General features: G+C 44.1%; 1 protein-coding gene across 3 annotated transcripts in view; it reads left to right on the top strand.

Moving 5' to 3' along the window:
* CHST11 (carbohydrate sulfotransferase 11) overlaps positions 1 to 17,807 on the top strand; it is a 180,989-nt gene that overhangs the window by 11,071 nt on the left and 152,111 nt on the right. Inside the window, exon 2 of one of the 3 annotated variants that reach the window (XM_010410465.4) lies at positions 3,608 to 3,927. In XM_010410465.4, the coding sequence (XP_010408767.2) occupies positions 3,699 to 3,927 (229 nt within the window). In that variant the 5' untranslated portion in view covers positions 3,608 to 3,698. Of the gene's footprint in view, positions 1 to 3,607; positions 3,928 to 13,544; positions 13,761 to 17,807 lie in introns of those variants that run through there. The other 2 variants (XM_039570722.1, XM_039570721.1) reach the window with 2 other exon arrangements.

Raw genomic sequence — 17,807 nt, 5'->3', positions numbered from 1 at the left:
TTCAATTCTCAAATAAAATGCTCAGCACCTTTTAAAAAGCCCACCTGCACTAAGAGACTGCTTTTTGTTGGCCTCTAGAGCATTAGTTTGAATTTGTTAACAGGAAAATACCTTTTGAAGGAGGATTATACAAGCTAAGAGACGTTTTTAGAATGGGAAAAAGTGAAATTGCAGGCAATGAACTCCTGGAAACAGACTCAAGCATAGGATAAATAAGTGCAGCCTTAACTGTGCATCCTCTCCTGCAAGGTGTGTTCAAACTGTTTAAATTCTGTCTGTTTTGCTTGCTGCACGGGGGAAGTCCTTCAGCCAGACCATCCTGCTGCCCCTTGTGCTGCAGCTAGCAGGAAGAACCAGAATTGCTACTGCTCTTTGTAAAGGTGGTTTAGATTCTTTAAATTGTTTGGTGCTGCTCGTAGGAATTCCTCTGGCAGCTCTTACTCTTAATTCAGTCCAAGGTGACCTTCCTTCCCTATTTTGTTTGTCAGCAGGTCCAGGATTCTGTGCAGGGAGGAGCCTAAATACATGTCTATGGAAGTGCAGATGAGGGAGTTGTTCTCTGAGTTCAACAAAGGGAACTTAGTCTGCTCCTGGAGTCCCCCTTTGGGGGCTACAAAGGCCAGCGGCTTCACTGTGGGGTCTCCAGTGGTCATGGCCATGAAATAAAGTCATGGAAAGGGACAAGAGGCAAGATGCCAGCCTCTCCTGCAGCACTCTCTGAGGATGGCTCAGCACTCAATTCCTCATCAGTCTTGAGCATCTCTGTCCCCTGAGAATAGGAAGATTCCTCAGTGGAGTTAAAACATCTAATTTCTTTCACAGATTTTCTTCAGAGAAGCTTCTGACATACAGCTGTGGCAGCATTGTGTTACTTGTACATTACCTGTTTTTCTAACGTGAGGATTTGCTGAATGAAGTGTATTTCTTTGCTCTTTGAACAGTAAAAACCTGGAAGCCATGTTCTTTATTCTCAAAGGATATATATCCACATAACTCTTACCAACACAAGTAAGATTTCACATAGTTAAGGATTGCTGAACTGAGCTTATAGCGTATTAAAAATAGTAAAAAAACCAAAAACCAAAAAGTAAAATAAAAAAAAAACTTGCATATTTTTTTGCTGTTTAAATGGCTCAAGTAGACCATCTGCTTCTGAAACAGCTCATGTATTTCTGCCTCTGGAACTGCTCATATATTTTTGGATTTGGTTACAAACTGACCACAGCATTGCAAACAGCATTCATCTGCGGAGATATCTCTTTCTATACATGAGACTGGCAAGAAAGATGTGTCTAATCAGTGTTTTAGAAGTCAGACAGGAATGGTATGACTCCAACTGGCATAGACATGTCCTTGTAATATCATTTCACTACCATTTAATTTTTATAAAACAGGAAAAGTTTAAAATGGATGTTACCATAATGGGAGCATCCAATGAATCCCTTGTTTGTGGCAAAAGAAAGCTGTCCGTCTAAGGTGACTTCACTTAAGCCTTCTGTGATTCACATGGGATGTAGAATTACAGCATTTGTTTTTAAGCAGAATTATGGATGAGGCCCAAGACTAACCGACAGCTCAGTTATTTCTTCCTGATGCATTTCATTAATAGCCCCTGCACCTCTCACCTCTATGAAATTGGCAGCCAGTGAGGTGCCTGTAAGAGGCTAATTGCCTCCAGAGTCAATTGTCCTGGAGCCAATTGTTAATCTCCTGGTGTTAATTGCCAAAAGCAGGGGAAATCAGGGTAGGCAGGGGGCACAGGAGCTGCATGCATATTAGAGCTGTGTAGCAAAATGCAGGTGTTCAACTGCGCTCCATGACACCACGGCAGAACTTAGCAAGTTGAAAACATAATGAGGCACAAGCTGAGTGTAAATCCTGCATGTTTTGCTGCATTTTTCATTCATCACTTTCAGATTGCTACTCTATGAGGGAGCTATAAAGCAGGTGGGGTGGAATCTGGGCCCTGAGGAGGTCAAATATAATGTACCAAGGATCTGACTGGGGTGCCTGTACTAGCTGATGTTGGGATAACACTAGCAGTATTGTGATGGGTTGGGAAAGAAAAAGAATGGAAGTGCAACAGTTGTATAGCTTAGTTCTCTGTTTTGCCATGGCTTTTCAATGTGATGTTTCCAGACAGAAGAGTGAATTTAATCCTAGAGCTAAATGAATCTCTGGAACTATTCTAGTAACTTCAGTTGAGTTGATCCCATCTCCATAAAGATATATCTATGGTGTGTTTGACTTGTGCTTTTGGATCTGCTTTTCTAACATTAGATGATTGAGTACCTTCCTGAAAAATAGAGAAAACTGTGTTACTTTATGGATAAGCTATAAACAACTATAAAGTTATGCAGTCTGTAGTTTGAGCCAAAAATCTGAGCAAGATATGTTTGATAAGATACCTATTATGTGCATAATCTGTTGAAAAAAACCCTGCTCGTCTCTTTTTTCAGTCTGTCAGACTGGTGACTTTTGAGCATCCCAGTTTACAGCTTCTGTCTAGACTATGGTTTGACCTTTTGTTCCTGGTGTCAGATGGTGACTTTCAAGAGCTTGAGTCTGCTGCTGTTGGGCAGTGATGGAAGTGTGTATTCTGCTAACCTGAGCAGCTGGAACATCTGTTGGGGGAATAAAACCATCACTTGTTTGTCTGGATGTTTGAGTGATAAGAGACTTAGGCTGTGGGGCTTTGTCAGCATGTGTGACAAATGTTTTATCTCCCAGTTTACAGTAGAATTCTTTTAAAGAAGTACAGGTTACTTTAGATATTTTTCGATTCTTTTTTAATCCTTTTTTTTTTTTTTACCTGGAGGGGAAGAAAACAGAAAGCTACTGTGGCTACTGTATATTGTAATTGACATTTTGCAAATTAGTGGCAACAACAATTAAGTTAGCTTACAAATTCCAGTCTGGAAACTGCCTGCATGACTCAAGGGGCTGAGAAACACTTGAAAAAATAGCCCTGAAGATTTTTTGGATGCTGGTGACATGAGTGGGAAAATTAAATACAAAAAAGGAGGAGGTGACATTACCACACTGATAGTGTTATGGTTAGTGAGCAGCATAACAGTAACAGATTCAAAGAGCACCTCTGTTTTGATTCAGTTTTCATGTTGGCTGCAAGCTGTACTTTTAACACACTGTGTAGATATGCTGAAGAGCCATCTACAAAGTTCTACCCTTCAGCATATTTCTTTCTCTGTGTAGTATGGTGCACTAACTTGTATAGGAGCAGTGAAGGAAAGAGGAAATAAGCTTTGTGACCTAGTTTTATACACAAATTAGAAGGCCTAATTTGAGGCACAATCATTTCATCAGGTGTGTGTTACAACTTAAAGTGGCAGGATGATTGGGTCCCTTGAGAGAGAATTTAGTTTTGATTTATTTTTCCCTGCCCTAACTGCAAAGCTACTTGATATTTGCTTTAATACATGTGGATTTGGCACCTGCAGCTAGCATTGTGACAGATGTAGTTACAAAATTAACATAAATTTATAAATAAAGTAACAAAAAGCACAACTGCAAAGATAAAGTTAAAGGCAGCCCCTGCCACTGAACTTAGTTACTAAAGAAATGACCTGTTTTTCTTTTCTTCCCTCAGCTCTGTACCTTCTGGACAGTCTGAAACTAGTGGGTTATATAACATCAAAGCAACAGAGTTTCAGGTATTTTAGGGAAATGTCTTCTGTGGAATGGAGAGAAGACCTTCTTACAAGGGAACTTCTCTCAGTGTCCCCAAAAGTGCAGTGAAGAGAAGTGCTGTCACAAGCCCTTGCTTGCTGCTGTACCCTTGCTTGCTACCCGAAGAGGAAAGGCAATCTCCTAGCATGCTCCAGGATATTCCCTTCTCCCTGAGGATGAAAGTCTCTGAGACCAGCAGCCCTCAGAAACACAGCAGTGCCTGCCTGCACTTGAGGAGCTGTGAGTACATTTTTACCATAATGGCTTGTATGTCTTAAGGAGGGCTCTCTGCCTTTGGTGATAGAAAAAACTGGTGGTTGGCCTTCAAAGGGAGGAGCTCTGCAGGGAAGCAGCCAGCCTGAGGATCAGCAGAAGCACTACTGCTACTGCTGAGACCTTCTGGAGGAAGGGGTGATGTGGTTCTCCAGCCTCCAGCCTGGGATTTGTGCCAGTGGCACAGAATGCTACTGTTCGGTTCTGTAAAGCCTCAAATCTCATTTCGGTAAAAGTTGTGTTAATGTGTATCCAAGCTGTGCACACACTGCTGAAATCCACTTCTCTAAAGTGCTTTCTGGTCATGGTTTATATTCTCCTTAGAATGAATCACAGATGTTTTGTTGTTCGGGGTTTTTTTCCCCTTAATCCCATCAGTTACATGGTGGGCGAGCACGCTGTGGTTTGAACTAGGTCTGTTTAATTTTTTACTTCACAAACTGGTGGTAATACGGGAAAGGGAGGGGAAGGAAGGTTTATAGTCCAGACACACAAAGGAAGATCATATCTACTTCCTCAGTGTGTTGGACTTCTGTGTCCAGGTTTTGGTAGCGACCAGGGGCTGGCCCCATGCTGGATACAGCTGGCTCTAAAACAAACCCACTGCTGTCCAAAGCTGAGCCCATCAGTGAAGCTGGTGGCACCTCAATGGAAATGTGTTTAAGAAAGGGTAAAACATGCCGTGTGGCTGTTTTGAGAGAGGAATGAGGAAAAAAAAAATAACAGCCCTGCAGGCATCAAGGTCCATGAAAAAGGAGGGGGAGGAGATGCTCCAGGCACTGGAGCAGAGGTTACCCCAGAGCCCGTGGAGAAGGCTGCAGTGAGGCAGGTTGTCCCCCTGCAGCCCTTGGATGACCATATCAGAGCAGATATCCACACTGCAGCCTGGGGAAGACCCCATGCTGAAGCTGGGGAGCAGTGTGAGGAGGAAGGACAGGCAGAGAGTGACTATTGTATGGACTGACCACAAACCCCATTCCTCATCCCTCTGTGCTGCTTGGGGGAGAGGGAGGTAGAAGAGTTGGGAAGTTGAGCTGGGAGGAATGGGATTTGGGGTGAAGGTGAGGGGGTTTTTTTTATTATTTTATTGGGTTTGGGGCTTTTGGTTAGTTTTGTGGGGTTTTTTTAATTTGGTTTTTAGTTCTATCTTTGTTTTTCTCACCATACTAGTCTATTTCTAATGGGCTATAAATGAAATTAATCTTAGTCTGTTTTGCTTCTTACATTAATTGGTGACTGATTTCCATGTTTTCATCTCGATCCAGGGGCTTTTCCATCTTCCTTTCTATCCCCTGTCCTGTTGAGGAGGGGGAATAACAGAGCAGCTGGGTGGAGGTCTGGCAGCTGGCCAGGGTTAACCTGCTGCACTTGCTTGCAGTATGGCCACACAGAGAGTTGATTTGGTAAATGACAAACACAAGGGTAATAGAAGTCACCAGCCTTGGAGAGAATGAACAGTTGGCACTGTGCAGAGACACAAACTCCCTGACAACAGAATGGGCTCTCCATACTCCACAGGCTGACATTCCCTAAGAAAATCTCACTCTCCCTAGTAATGCCAAAAGCTCAATTGTATGGCACCATTTGCAGAAAGGGCACTCTGTCAGTAGAAATAGATCAGTTCACTTTTCAATAGCCTGAGTTTGAAGCGCTGTCATTCAAATGGAATCTATACCAGTAGTTGTTATTTATAAAGTGATTTCAAGTCTGTTTTGTGTCATTGGAAGAGTGTAGTTTGCAGTGGCATTGACAGAAAACTTTTTTCTGAGGGTTAGCTATATGTTTTTGGGGAAAAACAATGTGCCTTTCAGGATGCATTTGCAACATTATTTGATTTTGAGACCAGTGAAAAGGAAACTAATGCAGACTTGAAAGTCATTAGTCATAAACTTCTGCAGTCCAAACTATGCATATGGATTCTCTGTTTGTTTTACTTAAATACTGACTACAAGAGAATAATGAGGCACCATGAAGCCTCCAGAAAACAGTTCTGTTTGGTGGTGGGGTTTTTTTATGATGAATCACATGTAGAAAATGGTCGTTCTTCTTCCTGTACAGGGCTGGACAGACAGCTTAATGGTATTTGTTCCTCATCAGCCTTTGACAGATGTTACAGAGTCAATATGGATATGTTACCCTAGTTCATCTCCAGGAAGACATAGCTGTGATAGAATTATGGCTCATGTTTCATAAATCAGATCTGAAACCATACCAGAATGGATCAAGATAATGTACTGTAGCTGCTGCTGTTGCTCTGGAAGACATTGTTAACTTTCTGTTCTGAAGAAAGGTGACATAAATATTCCGTTTTGCCTTCTAGACTGCAGAAGGAAGATGTATCAAATTACCAGAACTGGGTAACCTTTCTAATTGGGTTAGTTTTTCTTAATATGATTAAACTAGGGGTAAACTCAAACTTTTCCTCTCACTTAGGCCAAGGTATACTTCACTGTTTCAGCCATGGTTTTCCATAGTCACCTCTCAACAGGGTTTATAGATTCTCTTTGCTGGAGCTAAGTCGTGTTCTCCTTTGCAAGCACTTCAAAGCACAGTTGGAATTGTAACTCCAGCATGGGTGGTTCATAAGAATAGGGAGTCACACCAGAGGGCAAAGGGAAGGAGTAACTCATTACACAGATGTGACACTCGTGGAGTGACGAATGTGTGAAGTGATTTGGAAAAATGTCTTTGCAGGTCGGATAATATTATTTCAACAGCTGCTGTGTGATTTATTATCTCTGTTCCCTCTCCTGTAATATCACCTAGACATCCTTTAAATAGAAAGAGTCCCTGAAGTCACAACTTTTAATTGAGAAGGGATGGTGAAAGAGAAAAAACGTAGCATTTAATTAGCTCTAGAAAATGCTTTTCTTTTATATGTGTTTCTAAACTGCTTCTTATAATCCCATAGTGCTTTTCAGTTAAGCACCTCATAGCACTTCTCAAGCCCAAGGTCACTGTAGTGTAGACTGAGAAAAATCCTACTTGTAAGTACGAATTGCTGCCTCTCCTCTTCAGTATGTTGATTTTTAGTAGTGCAGTTGTCCTTTGGGCACAAAACCCATCTTGTTTGCAACCTTGGATCTCTTTTTAACATCCCTACTTCTACTGGCTTCAGTGGATTTTTTCTCCTAGTGCAAATGTCAAAGGAATGAGACACAGGAAAAGCATAACAACATAAGAGGTATGAACTTTCCACTTAAAGGTGTTGACTTGCTGTTGATTTTGGAAATTATTCAACACATGTAAGTCCTAAAGACTTTAAGCACACAATTAAATCAAATATGTGTGTGACTTGAACATGTAGTAGTTATACATGTAAACTAGAATGAAAAATTGCATAGAACTCATTTCACTACTGAAAAGTAACAAAGAATTTTTCCAGCATCTGTTGACTTAAAATGGTCTTCTGAACAAGTTCCAGGTATCCAAAGAGTATATGTGTTTGTCTTCAGTTTTGGCATAAAGGCAAAAAAAAAAAAAAAAAAGAAAAAACAATTTTCTGACAATTATAAGAAACTAAAGTCTTGCATGAATGTATGGAATTTTGAGATAGGGTAAACACTTTTGTTGGGAAACATTTTATAAAGAAAAATATTTATATTTGTATCTAGTTGGGGTTGTTGGTTTTTTTTTGGTTTGTTGGTTTGGGGGTTTTTTTGTTTGGTTTGTTTTGGGTTTTTGGGTTTGGTTGGTTGGTTGGTTTTTGGGTTTGTTTTTTTTTTTTTTTTTTGGTAGAAAAACTCTAGGAAAAAGGATATATTATTGACCTGAAACAACCTCTACTGAAATTAACATGGTCAAGTACAATGAAAATTGAGGCTCCTATTTTTGACTGTAATGTAGGTGAGAAGATAACAGGATACAAGCTGAACATTGGAGCACAGAAAATATGAGATTTGGCAGCATCTCCTTCAAAAACAAAAGATTTAGAAGGCTCTGTTGGGATTTGTTTCACTTATCTGTACAATATAGGTGTCTGTAGCAGAGCCAGATATCCAAGAGCTTTTCAGTCGATGGGCACTTTCAGGTCATGATTCACCTCGTTGCACTTTAGATGTCTAAAACAGGGCAAATTAATTCTGTCATGTAAATGTGTTTTCTTTTCTGTTGACTAACCATGTATCGACATTTGACCAGTTGGACACCAACTGGATGTAATATAAGAGTTGGTGAAATGGATCTACCCTAGAAGAGACAATAATAATGGTTTTGAAAGAAAAATTTAAAGAAAATTTACTTTACAGAAAATACCAGCAAATTATTTACATAATCAGAAATAGAGACTATTTCAGAAAAGCCAAACAATCACGTTAAAGCACTTTTAAAATCCCAAACACAGGAGATGATTATGGGTTTTATAAAAAAAATACAATCTTGACAATCTGAGTAAGTGGTTTTCCAGTTTCCTTTTTCTTTTTGGATGGGGCAGATATTTCCCTGTTCCCTAACCCTTCAATAATAGTTTATTCTATATGAAGAGAGGATCCTCTTCATGTCTTCTGCAAAGATGTTTTTGGGGGTTTTTAAAGTCTGTGTGTTCATTCCTATTCAGCTGGATTTTTCCCCCCAAGTAACATATACGTCACTCCAACTCCTGGAGACAAATCAATTTGCTCCTGAAAGTAGCTCACTTGAACTGTAGCTGGGAAAGTGCTACAGGGTGAATGGAGGGAGCATGCTTGTGTTTTGTAAATTATATGCAGTTTGTGCTGTTCTGGTGCTGTGCTGCTTCTGCTCACCACATCCTGCCTTCCTGGCTACCAGCTTTCATTCTGACACCCTTGTGTCTAATGAGCAGAAGAGCAGGATGCCAGCAATATGTTCTGAAGAGCATGAGTAATCCCTGGTGTCTGAGAATAGAATTGGGTTGAGAAACCCTATGAAAAGCCAGTAATTCCTCTTATTTCAGCCTCTCTGTGCTCTGAGTCACACTTCAGATGATAGCCCAAGGTCAGTTGACAAAGACATCTGAATTTCAGTGCAACTTAAGGGTGCACTGCCATTGCTGGGGAAAATACTTGTCCATTTAAATGTTGCCTTTTAACACAGGCAATGAACTCAACAAGGGGATTCTGCTTGTCTTGCAGCTGCTTTGGCCCTTACAATTGATAAGTTTTTCTCCAATATTTCACTCCATAAAAAGGGTCCTTCACTAGCAATGGGGGAAACTGCAAAGGAAGTATACACACGGCGAAAAAAAAGAGAGCTGAACTTCACTGGAATTTGGCAAGTATTTTAATGTCTGCTTTGCCCAGGAATTTGTGTTGGCCGCTCTGGTTATAGCTGCTGTGACGGGATTCATTGGAATTTTTCTTGGATTTGACTTTTGGGAGGGTGTTCCCCAAGTGAAGCCATTTGCATTGCAGGACAAAAGCCAAGCTCTACCTAATAAATGTCACAAGCAAACACCAGTCTTTGGCAGACTTGACCACCGCTACCTGTTGCAGGGCAAACTGATGTTTCGTCTGAAGCCGGTGATGTTGTTCTGGACAGTGCTGAACCACTGGGTTTGATCCACTACAGCTGTTAATTGCAGTGGGCAGAAGTGTAAACATCCATCACCTCTAGAAATTGCATCCTCAAAACAAAGCTTAAAAAATTGCTTCTATTCCTATCTCCTCCAAGCCTTTTTACTAAGAACTTTACAATTAATATTACAATGGTCTTACAGCAACTGTAGATTTTGCTTGAAGGTCCTATTTTAATCTTGAAATACATCATATATTCCTTCTCCTGATAGCTTCACAGGTGCATGGGGGGTCTTATTTGGAGGAAAGAAGAAGGGGGCAAGACAGCTGTTTAGCTCCAGAAAGGATTGTCTTTCCATTCTCTGTGGAGATGGCTTCCTGGAGGTGGGTGGCCTTTTATTCATGCAGAGGGAGAGTTGCTGACAGAAATCTGTGTAGGGAAATGAGCTTTGTCCTAATTCCACTGGAATCAGCTGGGTTAGGGAGATTCTCACATGCTTTTTAAAATGAGCTCAGAATCAGTATCTTAAAAGACGTTACCATACATTAATAGAATATCTTTGCAAACACTTTTTGACTGACAGGCAATCTTAGGCTGAGGTAAGGAGTGTGCCTGACTATTAACATGGGTATTTATTTGACTACCTGCCTTCAGACAGCACATTTTAGGGCAGCTTGTCAAATGAAATGTCCACTGACTGGCTGGAATCATTAAAGCAATATGGTTTTTCCTTGGGGGACAAAGCCCAAGACCAGGCCCCTTTATGATACTGCTGTTTTAGACAGAGAAGTTAAAAACTATCCCCACAGAATATAATCAGAAGACACATCCAGAAGATTTTCTCATCCACGTGACTTCACCCTATGGTGGTTAAGAGCTGTGATGGGATTGGAGTCACAATGGTCTCAGGTTAGACAGAGAATCTGAAATTTGTTGTTTCTCTTTCAGATCTGAAGGCAGCTTTCATGCCTAAAACTTGTGTGTATTTCTTCAACAACATTAGACATTCTGTAAAAATCTGTCCATTTTTAAGAGGGTGAAGCTAATCAGTACAAAACAAACCAACATTGTTTCTGAGATTCTTTCCTTAGAGAGGAAAAGTTGCACAGACCCTATATGTCTCTCACAGATACCTCTGTTTTCTAATGGCATTCTGTTTAACCTTTCAACATGCTCTTCAATATTAGCCTGCTTGTCATTTTTTTTATAAATTGCACCCTGAGTTTACTACATGCTGTATTTACATCTATGCTGTTTTTCAACTGCAGTTTTGCTATTTTTAGGGCTTTATCAATAAATAGTCATGTGGGTGGTTGTGTTTGGTTAAGGTTTTTTTTGTGAAGCTTTTTTATTATACAAAATAATCCATAAAACCCTGTCTGGACTTCTTTTGATGTCACTGGCATCTGGATCTTAATCTCTTAAGTCTTTCTTTCCAGACATCTCTTGGATGACAGGACTATTTTTATTCAGAGATACTGAATGCTGGTTATTATCATGGGAATGGTAGGTGATCACACCCACAGTACTATCCAGACTCCCTGCTGCTCTGGAGCTGCTAAAGTTTCCACTCAGAGAGAGGCATGCTTTAGAAGTGCCTGAGCTGTTCGTGTACTTGTTCTATAACTTGGCACCCACCTGGGAAGACAACTGTGTTTCCTTATGTTACCTCAGTTATGCTCTTTTCTGCAGGAAAACCAAAAACCGGCTGTCTCAATCTCTCAAAAATAGGCTGCTGCATTTCATTGTCCTGACTCACCAGGAAGGTTGTCATAGTTGGAAATTTGCAGAGATGCTGTAAGCATTTGGGTGGTTGTTGAGTTTATAATCACCAATGTCCATAATGATGCTATTGCTTCATAAAGTACTCTTAAAAGTAAATGGCAACACAGCTGGTGATTTTGATCTTAATGCTTTAAAACTCTCCATCGCTCCATTAGAGGATGATGCTCACCAAAAAAAAAAAAAGTAACTATTGTTAAGCCACATTGAAAAACCGTCCACCTTCTCTAACGGCACAAAGCACTTCTCTTCTTGTGTCACTTGGCCGAGTATTGAGTTCTAGGCTTTTGCCCTCACCCCTCGATGTCTTATCCAGATTCCTGGAGACAGTCCAGTTCTTTCTGTTGAAGTGCTGCAGTTGCTGTAGTGCTGCAGAGCATGTATTGACAGGGAATGCTGAAATACCAGGCTCTGCTTCTGGTTGACTTTTGCTGACTGCCCTAACGATCCACCACTTCGATGCATTACATATAAATACTTCTCCTTGTCTAGTGCTTTTTGCAGAATGCCTTTCTGTTATGTTTGCAGTCTGGATTTAAAAGAAAAACAAATTTAAAGCTTCCTTTACATTAAGAAGACTAGAAAATGGTCACTGCATATTAAAACTGCTAGAAGAAAAAAACTGAGAAAATCCACAGAAAGTAGGCAAAATACTGTGTAAAATCTTCCTTAATGAACAATGGAATTTGTTCCTAATAAAAGGAACTTTAGGCCAAACCTAAATAATCTACTCTGTTCCAAATGTCTAACTAATTACTGTTTTATCCTTGAGGTAAAATCTTTGGCTTTTGCAAAGTGGAAATGGAAAACCCTGATGACTTTGCATGTTTCTGTCACGATTAACCGGGAATGAACACTCATACCTTCTGGGTTTGTTGACTGAGGTTTTGTTTGCTTGTTTCTTTTGTTTGGGGCTGTTTGTTTGTTTGTGGGATTTGGCTTTTGTGGGGGGGGGAGGGGACAAGGGTGAGAGGGGATGGAAGGGGAGGGGTTTTTTTAGCTTAAAATATGTTTTACTCCACTTGCTTCCCAGCTTTGGACTCAGACTGTTTAGAGCTATTTTCATTTTAAAGACCCCTCCCCCCAACCCATCGGAAGAACAGACAGAAGCGCGAGGGGAAAAAATCCTTTTACACGTGAAGATGGTATCAGCATCAGTATAATGATTTTCACTTTAGCAAAAAGAAAACTAACAGCAAAGCGATATTTGGGCGCATCGGGGAACAAACAGAACAGTTACCACCGAACACAGATGAACGGTATATTGTTAAGAAGACCTTTCCATTCAGCACTGTACTTTTCAACACTTGTGTAGCTCACAGGAAGGGGACAGTCCCAGTTTGGGAGCTGTGCCGTGTGGTTCGCGTTGGGAAACCTCGGGACTCAGCTGAGCCGCAGTCGCTCACAGCCCCCGGCTCCCCAGCAGCCGCAGCCGTCCCGAACCCGATGCACGCTTGGACACGGCAGATGCCTTTTGTTCTGTAGCTCGCAGCTCCTCTGCATTCCTCCCACGTACGGGCTCGTATCTCATCGCCTGGTGCTGCTCTCGGCTCCCGAAAGGTAGATCCACCTTCGGCGGACCGACCGCGGGGCACCGATCTTTTGTTTTCCGCCGACAAATGAGCAATGTTAGTTAATTCGGAACACTTAGAAGTCTCGCGCTTAGAAACAAAAGAACCCCTTTTCATTTCTGTCAGGCCAGGTGGCACTGTTTGCCCCGGGGATGGCTCCGTGCGCCTCGAAGTTGGTGTTTGCAACGATGATAAAATGAACAGCTCCCGGCCGGGACAACCCGACACCGGCAACACACGACGGCAGGGTCTGCCTGTAACATAACCTCCGGAGCGAGGGAAGACCTGGTAGGAGGCATTTAGGGTTAGCACAGAGTGACAGGCACCGCACGAGAGTGGGAGAAGAGAATTTCTCTCCACAAACGGGGTGCGGGGCAGAGCCAGGCGGGGGCGGATGCTCCTGCCCGCCGGCGGCTGTCGGACCCCGAGCCCCTGAAGAGGGCGAGAGTGACCCAGAGGTGGTCAAGTTCACGGGCAGCGGGGCCGCTCGAACGGCAGCCGCCGGACGCCCGGGGCCACTCGGGGCCGGGGCGCGTCCCCGCGGCCCCTCGGGGCCGCCCGGCTCGTCCCCGCCCGCCGCCGCCGCCGGGCGGGACCATCTCTCCCCTTGGCGAGGGGGGGGCGCGCTCCGCCCCGGCTCCCCGCCTGGCCCGCCTATCCCCCGCGCGCGCAGAGCGCCCCTCCGCCTGGCGCGCGGGGTGGTCACGCCCAGCGCAGGCATTAACGCCCCCCGGCGCGGGGCGCGGGCGCCTGGGCATCCTCCGGCGGCGGCTCCTCGGCGCGGGGCGGGCGCGGAGCGGCTCCCAGCGCCAGCCCTGCGCGCTCCGCCGCCCCTCTCTGCGCCGCCGGACAACGCCATGAAGCCGGCGGTGCTGGAAGTAATGAGGATGAACCGGGTGTGCAGGATGGTCCTGGTCACTTCCGTGGGCTCCTTCATCCTCGTCATCTTCTATTTCCAAAGTATGTTGCACCCAGGTAGGGCACCGGCACCACAACCGCACCGGCATCACCGGCACCACCGGCCCCGCGGAGCGCAGCGCCCGCCCCGCTCCCCGCCGGCGCAGGTGGCGGGCGCCCCGAGAGCCCTCGCTGGCTGCCGCCGGCCCCGGCTCTCGGCTCCTGGCGCCGCTGCGGCAGGCGCGGGGCTCGGCGGCGGCGGGCGCGGCGGGCGCGGGAAGGTCGCCTTGCCCCCCGCAGAAAACTTCCCGCGGGAAGGAGGAAAGTTGGTTTATTTAAGAATTTTGTTATTTTCCGCTTTATATCGTGCCTTTGGTGAAGGGGGACGGAAGGCGACAGCGGCTGGCGAGCGCGCCGTGGCAGAGCGGCGCCGGGACCTGCCCGGACCCCGCGGGTCCCCCCCGCCGGGAGCGGGACCCCAGGTGCCGTCTCCCATCTGGGGTCGCGGGCCTTCGTCTTCCCAGCTTTTCGTTTTCGGACGTGTCAGGGACACCGCGGCCGAGCAAGGGCATCCACCACCGCCCCGACAGCTCCGCGCCGGCTCGCCCGAGTTGTCCGGAGCGCGGGGGCCACTGCCCAGCCCGGGCCATCCCTGCCCGCGGCGCTGCTGCCCGGTCCTGCCTTGTCCCGGTGTTCGGGCGGCCGAGGGGCTCCGGGTGGAGCCGCTGGCTGGGCACGGGCGTCCGCAGGGACGCAGGCTGCGGAGCGCCGTGCAGGGGTGCATGGGTCACCTCGGATCCACACTCCCGGGTATACCTAATGCGACTTCAGTTTTACCGTTTCCCTCATCCTAGGGATGGAGCTGTACCGGGGGCAGCAGATGCTGGCTCCCAGGGAAGTCCCACGTAGCTAGCTTCTGATTCACACAAAGGTGGAATTGGGCTGTGGAAACTTCATGCGGTGTCAGCTGTGTGCACAGACCCATCGTGAATGTTTTGCACAGCTTGGCAAAATGTGTCAAGCATGGCAAAAATAAAAAAAAAAATCATTTTGGTCTGTCTGTCTCACTTTTTCCCCTTTCTGCCTGAGAAATGACGTGGAAATTGCACTTGCAGTGTCTTTTTGGAGGGATCTGACAGCTGAGCAGAGGAGCGAGGCTAGTGAGAGGGAGTGGTACCTCTTAGTAGGCCAACAGCTGCAGCTGGCAGACTGGCCGTACTCCTCAGCAGGCGAGTCTTCCCAGCCGTACCTGTTATTGTCTACTGCCAGCTCTCATGTATCCTTGCTACAGGCATATATCTGTAGCTGATAAGGGAATTGCAGTCTAGTAAAAAGAGAAAGGATGTGTTCAGATTGACTCTTTCCCTGTTTGTGGCTACCGTAGTTGCCATATGTGTATGTGGCACTTAGAGATGTAGTTTAGTGGTGGACTTGGCAGTGCTGCACTAGTGGTTGGACTCAATCTTAGAGGTCTTTTCCAACCTAAATCATTCTATGAGAAATGATTTTTCCTTAAAGTTGTTGGAAAGTTTTTCATCAAATCGTAGAGGCTTGGTGCACTGATAGAATTAGGAGTCAGTAGATCTGCTGCTCTGTGGTGAAGCCAAGTCCTGTTTGGTGTTTTTGTATCAGCTGCCTGCTCTTCCAGAGTTGGTATAATTTGCTTGATGAATGTGTTCTTGTATGGTGCCCATCTGTGTTAATACCTGCCAACTTCTTGGAAAAAATAGCATAATTTTTTTCTTTCCTGCTGTGTCTGCCCCATGCTTACTGGTTTCACAAGGAGTACTCGGTCCTTAGCAGACCTGGAGAAGGCTTTACTTCTGGTCTTCACGACATCATGCAGAATTATGGGTTCTAACATAGCTTCACCAGTTTAATAGAAGTGTGATATTTTAATTGGTGGAGTTCCACAGATAATAGACATATTCAGAAAATTTGGCCAAGACTTTTTATTTCCCTTTGTTTCAGATGAATTATACTGCTGGAACACAAACTCAGCATGCAGTAGGTGAGAGATTAGGCTAAATATTCTTCTGTGAATTTTTGAATGTAGAAAAATCACCTTTTAAGAATTCTCAATATGCTCTATAGTTAACTGTTGGAGATTATGGCTTTATATTCATTGTATTGTGAGGCTATAAATAGGCTGAGATTTTAGTACAGTTCAAAGGATTTCGCATAAACTCCAAGGAGAGAATGCGATGCTGTGAAATCACCAGGAGGATAATGCGCACCCGTTTTCTGTGTGACACATATTTAGGTTGTTAGTGTAAATGGAGTAGATCTGGAAATAAATAGATCACAAATAGATCACAACCTTTATTGTGTCTTTTTTTTTTTTTGTTTGTTTTTTGTTTTTTTTTTTTTTTTGGTTTTTTTTTGTTGGGCTGTTTCCATAGTGGGAACTGCTGGGAAGCTCTCAAGCCCTACTGTAGTCCCGCACAGAGTGTCCCTGTTTGGGTTACACATGGTTTGTACGGCTTGGAGAGCTGCTCTCCCAATATCTGTTATGCCAATGTATGTGTTACCATCCTGGTAGTGCAAATGATAGATGAATGTAGAGTTCTTGAAGGGTCAGGAGAGAGGGAGGTGGTAGAGCTGTCAGTGTGGTGTACATCCGGTAGCAGATCATTTTTGGGAATTAAGTCTTTATTGTAAGATAATAACCCTTCTTGTGTGTCAGAATTCAGTGGAGCCAGACCCTGGGCAGAGTGTATGTCAGGACTGGAGGTACTAAGAGCTTTCAAAATCTCGGTTAATGTCCTTTTTGTTGTTGGAGGGCGTTTAAAATTCTAGCTGGTCTCCACTAAAGCATGTCTTCGGATGGCTGCAGGAGGGAGCTCTCTCTCATCTCTGGCTTGCCAATATGTTGTTGGTAGCTTACTATATTCTCTAGCAGAGGCACTTTGTCATCAGAATTAGATAGAAAATTCCCACCCAAACCTTTGGGAGAGAAAATAAGGTTTTCAGATAAGCCCTCACCAAGAAGTGTCAGCTCCTTACTGTCAGTTTCCTGAGCCCCAGAGCTCTCTTGGTGAATTTCAGAAGGCTGCTTACAAAGCTTTCTCATCAGTTTTAGGTGTGAGAAAGTGAAGGTGAAAGATGCTAAAGGCCACCAGTGATGAGTCCAACCCCCTCTGGGTTAAGATAAATGTTTATCTGTTAGATGGAGATTTTCCATTTTAGGAGACCTGAACATGGAACTCTTGTTAGAAGTGTGAGACACAAATTTCTGCTGATGGCTTTTTTTTTCCTTTGGGTTAAAAAATAAGAAAATTACATAGTTAACAGAAACCTTTTTTAAAAACAGACAAGAAAGAACCCAAACAACACAAACACACTCTATGCCTAAAGCTGGGAAGATGAGCTTAGTTTCGTCTTTACAAAAGAGTATAATATCTGCCCCTTGTGCTGTATCCCAAATACCAGCACATTTATACTGGAAGGAAATCAGGTGGTTTTTACTGTTTTTTCCCTTTTTTGGCTGTGTACCCATTCTTTGTTGGGAAGCCAGCTGTACACGTGCTGTTTGGTTATTGCACCTTTGCATTGTCTGAGTTTTGTCAGAGATTGCCTATGAGCTGGGAGCCCACCCTCCCAAATTAGGTTTCCCAACCAGTTGTTGGTGAGGGAAGGTGAATGGTGCTGTTCTCCATTGCTCATGACCACTGTAAAGAAAACTTTGGAGATGATCCTGGCTGCTCTGGCTTATCTGGGGCTATGTTTGTTCCTGAGGGAAGAAATGGTAGTGGGGACTTTGGTGTGTTTTCCTGTCTCCTGTCTAGCCTTTTCTGAAAAAACATGCTGCAGTATTTGCTATAGCTGAAGATATGGCAATCTACAGCTGATTTTCCCTGTCTCTTTTGCTTGAAATATTTTTCCCCTTCGCTCTCATGCCATGTGCTATCTAGATAACTGAGTGCAAGCTGATTATTGCTCCATGCTCCTGGAACTGCTGTCTGCGTGAAATAGGTCAGTGTTGGGGTTTTAGATGACAGCCCATCATAGTTTTATCTGCTGTTTTTCCTGTGAAATCAGTTTGCTCACTAGTCTTTAGCCTGCCTACACTTTCACAGATGTGTTTGCTTTGTTCTGTAGGCTTCCCAGTTGCAGCGAGCGGGG

This window comes from Corvus cornix, chromosome 1A, assembly GCF_000738735.6.
Source record: "Corvus cornix cornix isolate S_Up_H32 chromosome 1A, ASM73873v5, whole genome shotgun sequence".
Lineage (NCBI taxonomy): Eukaryota > Metazoa > Chordata > Aves > Passeriformes > Corvidae > Corvus > Corvus cornix.
The sequence above is the reverse complement of the archived record's forward strand: the minus strand, read 5'-3'. Positions and strand labels throughout refer to the sequence as shown.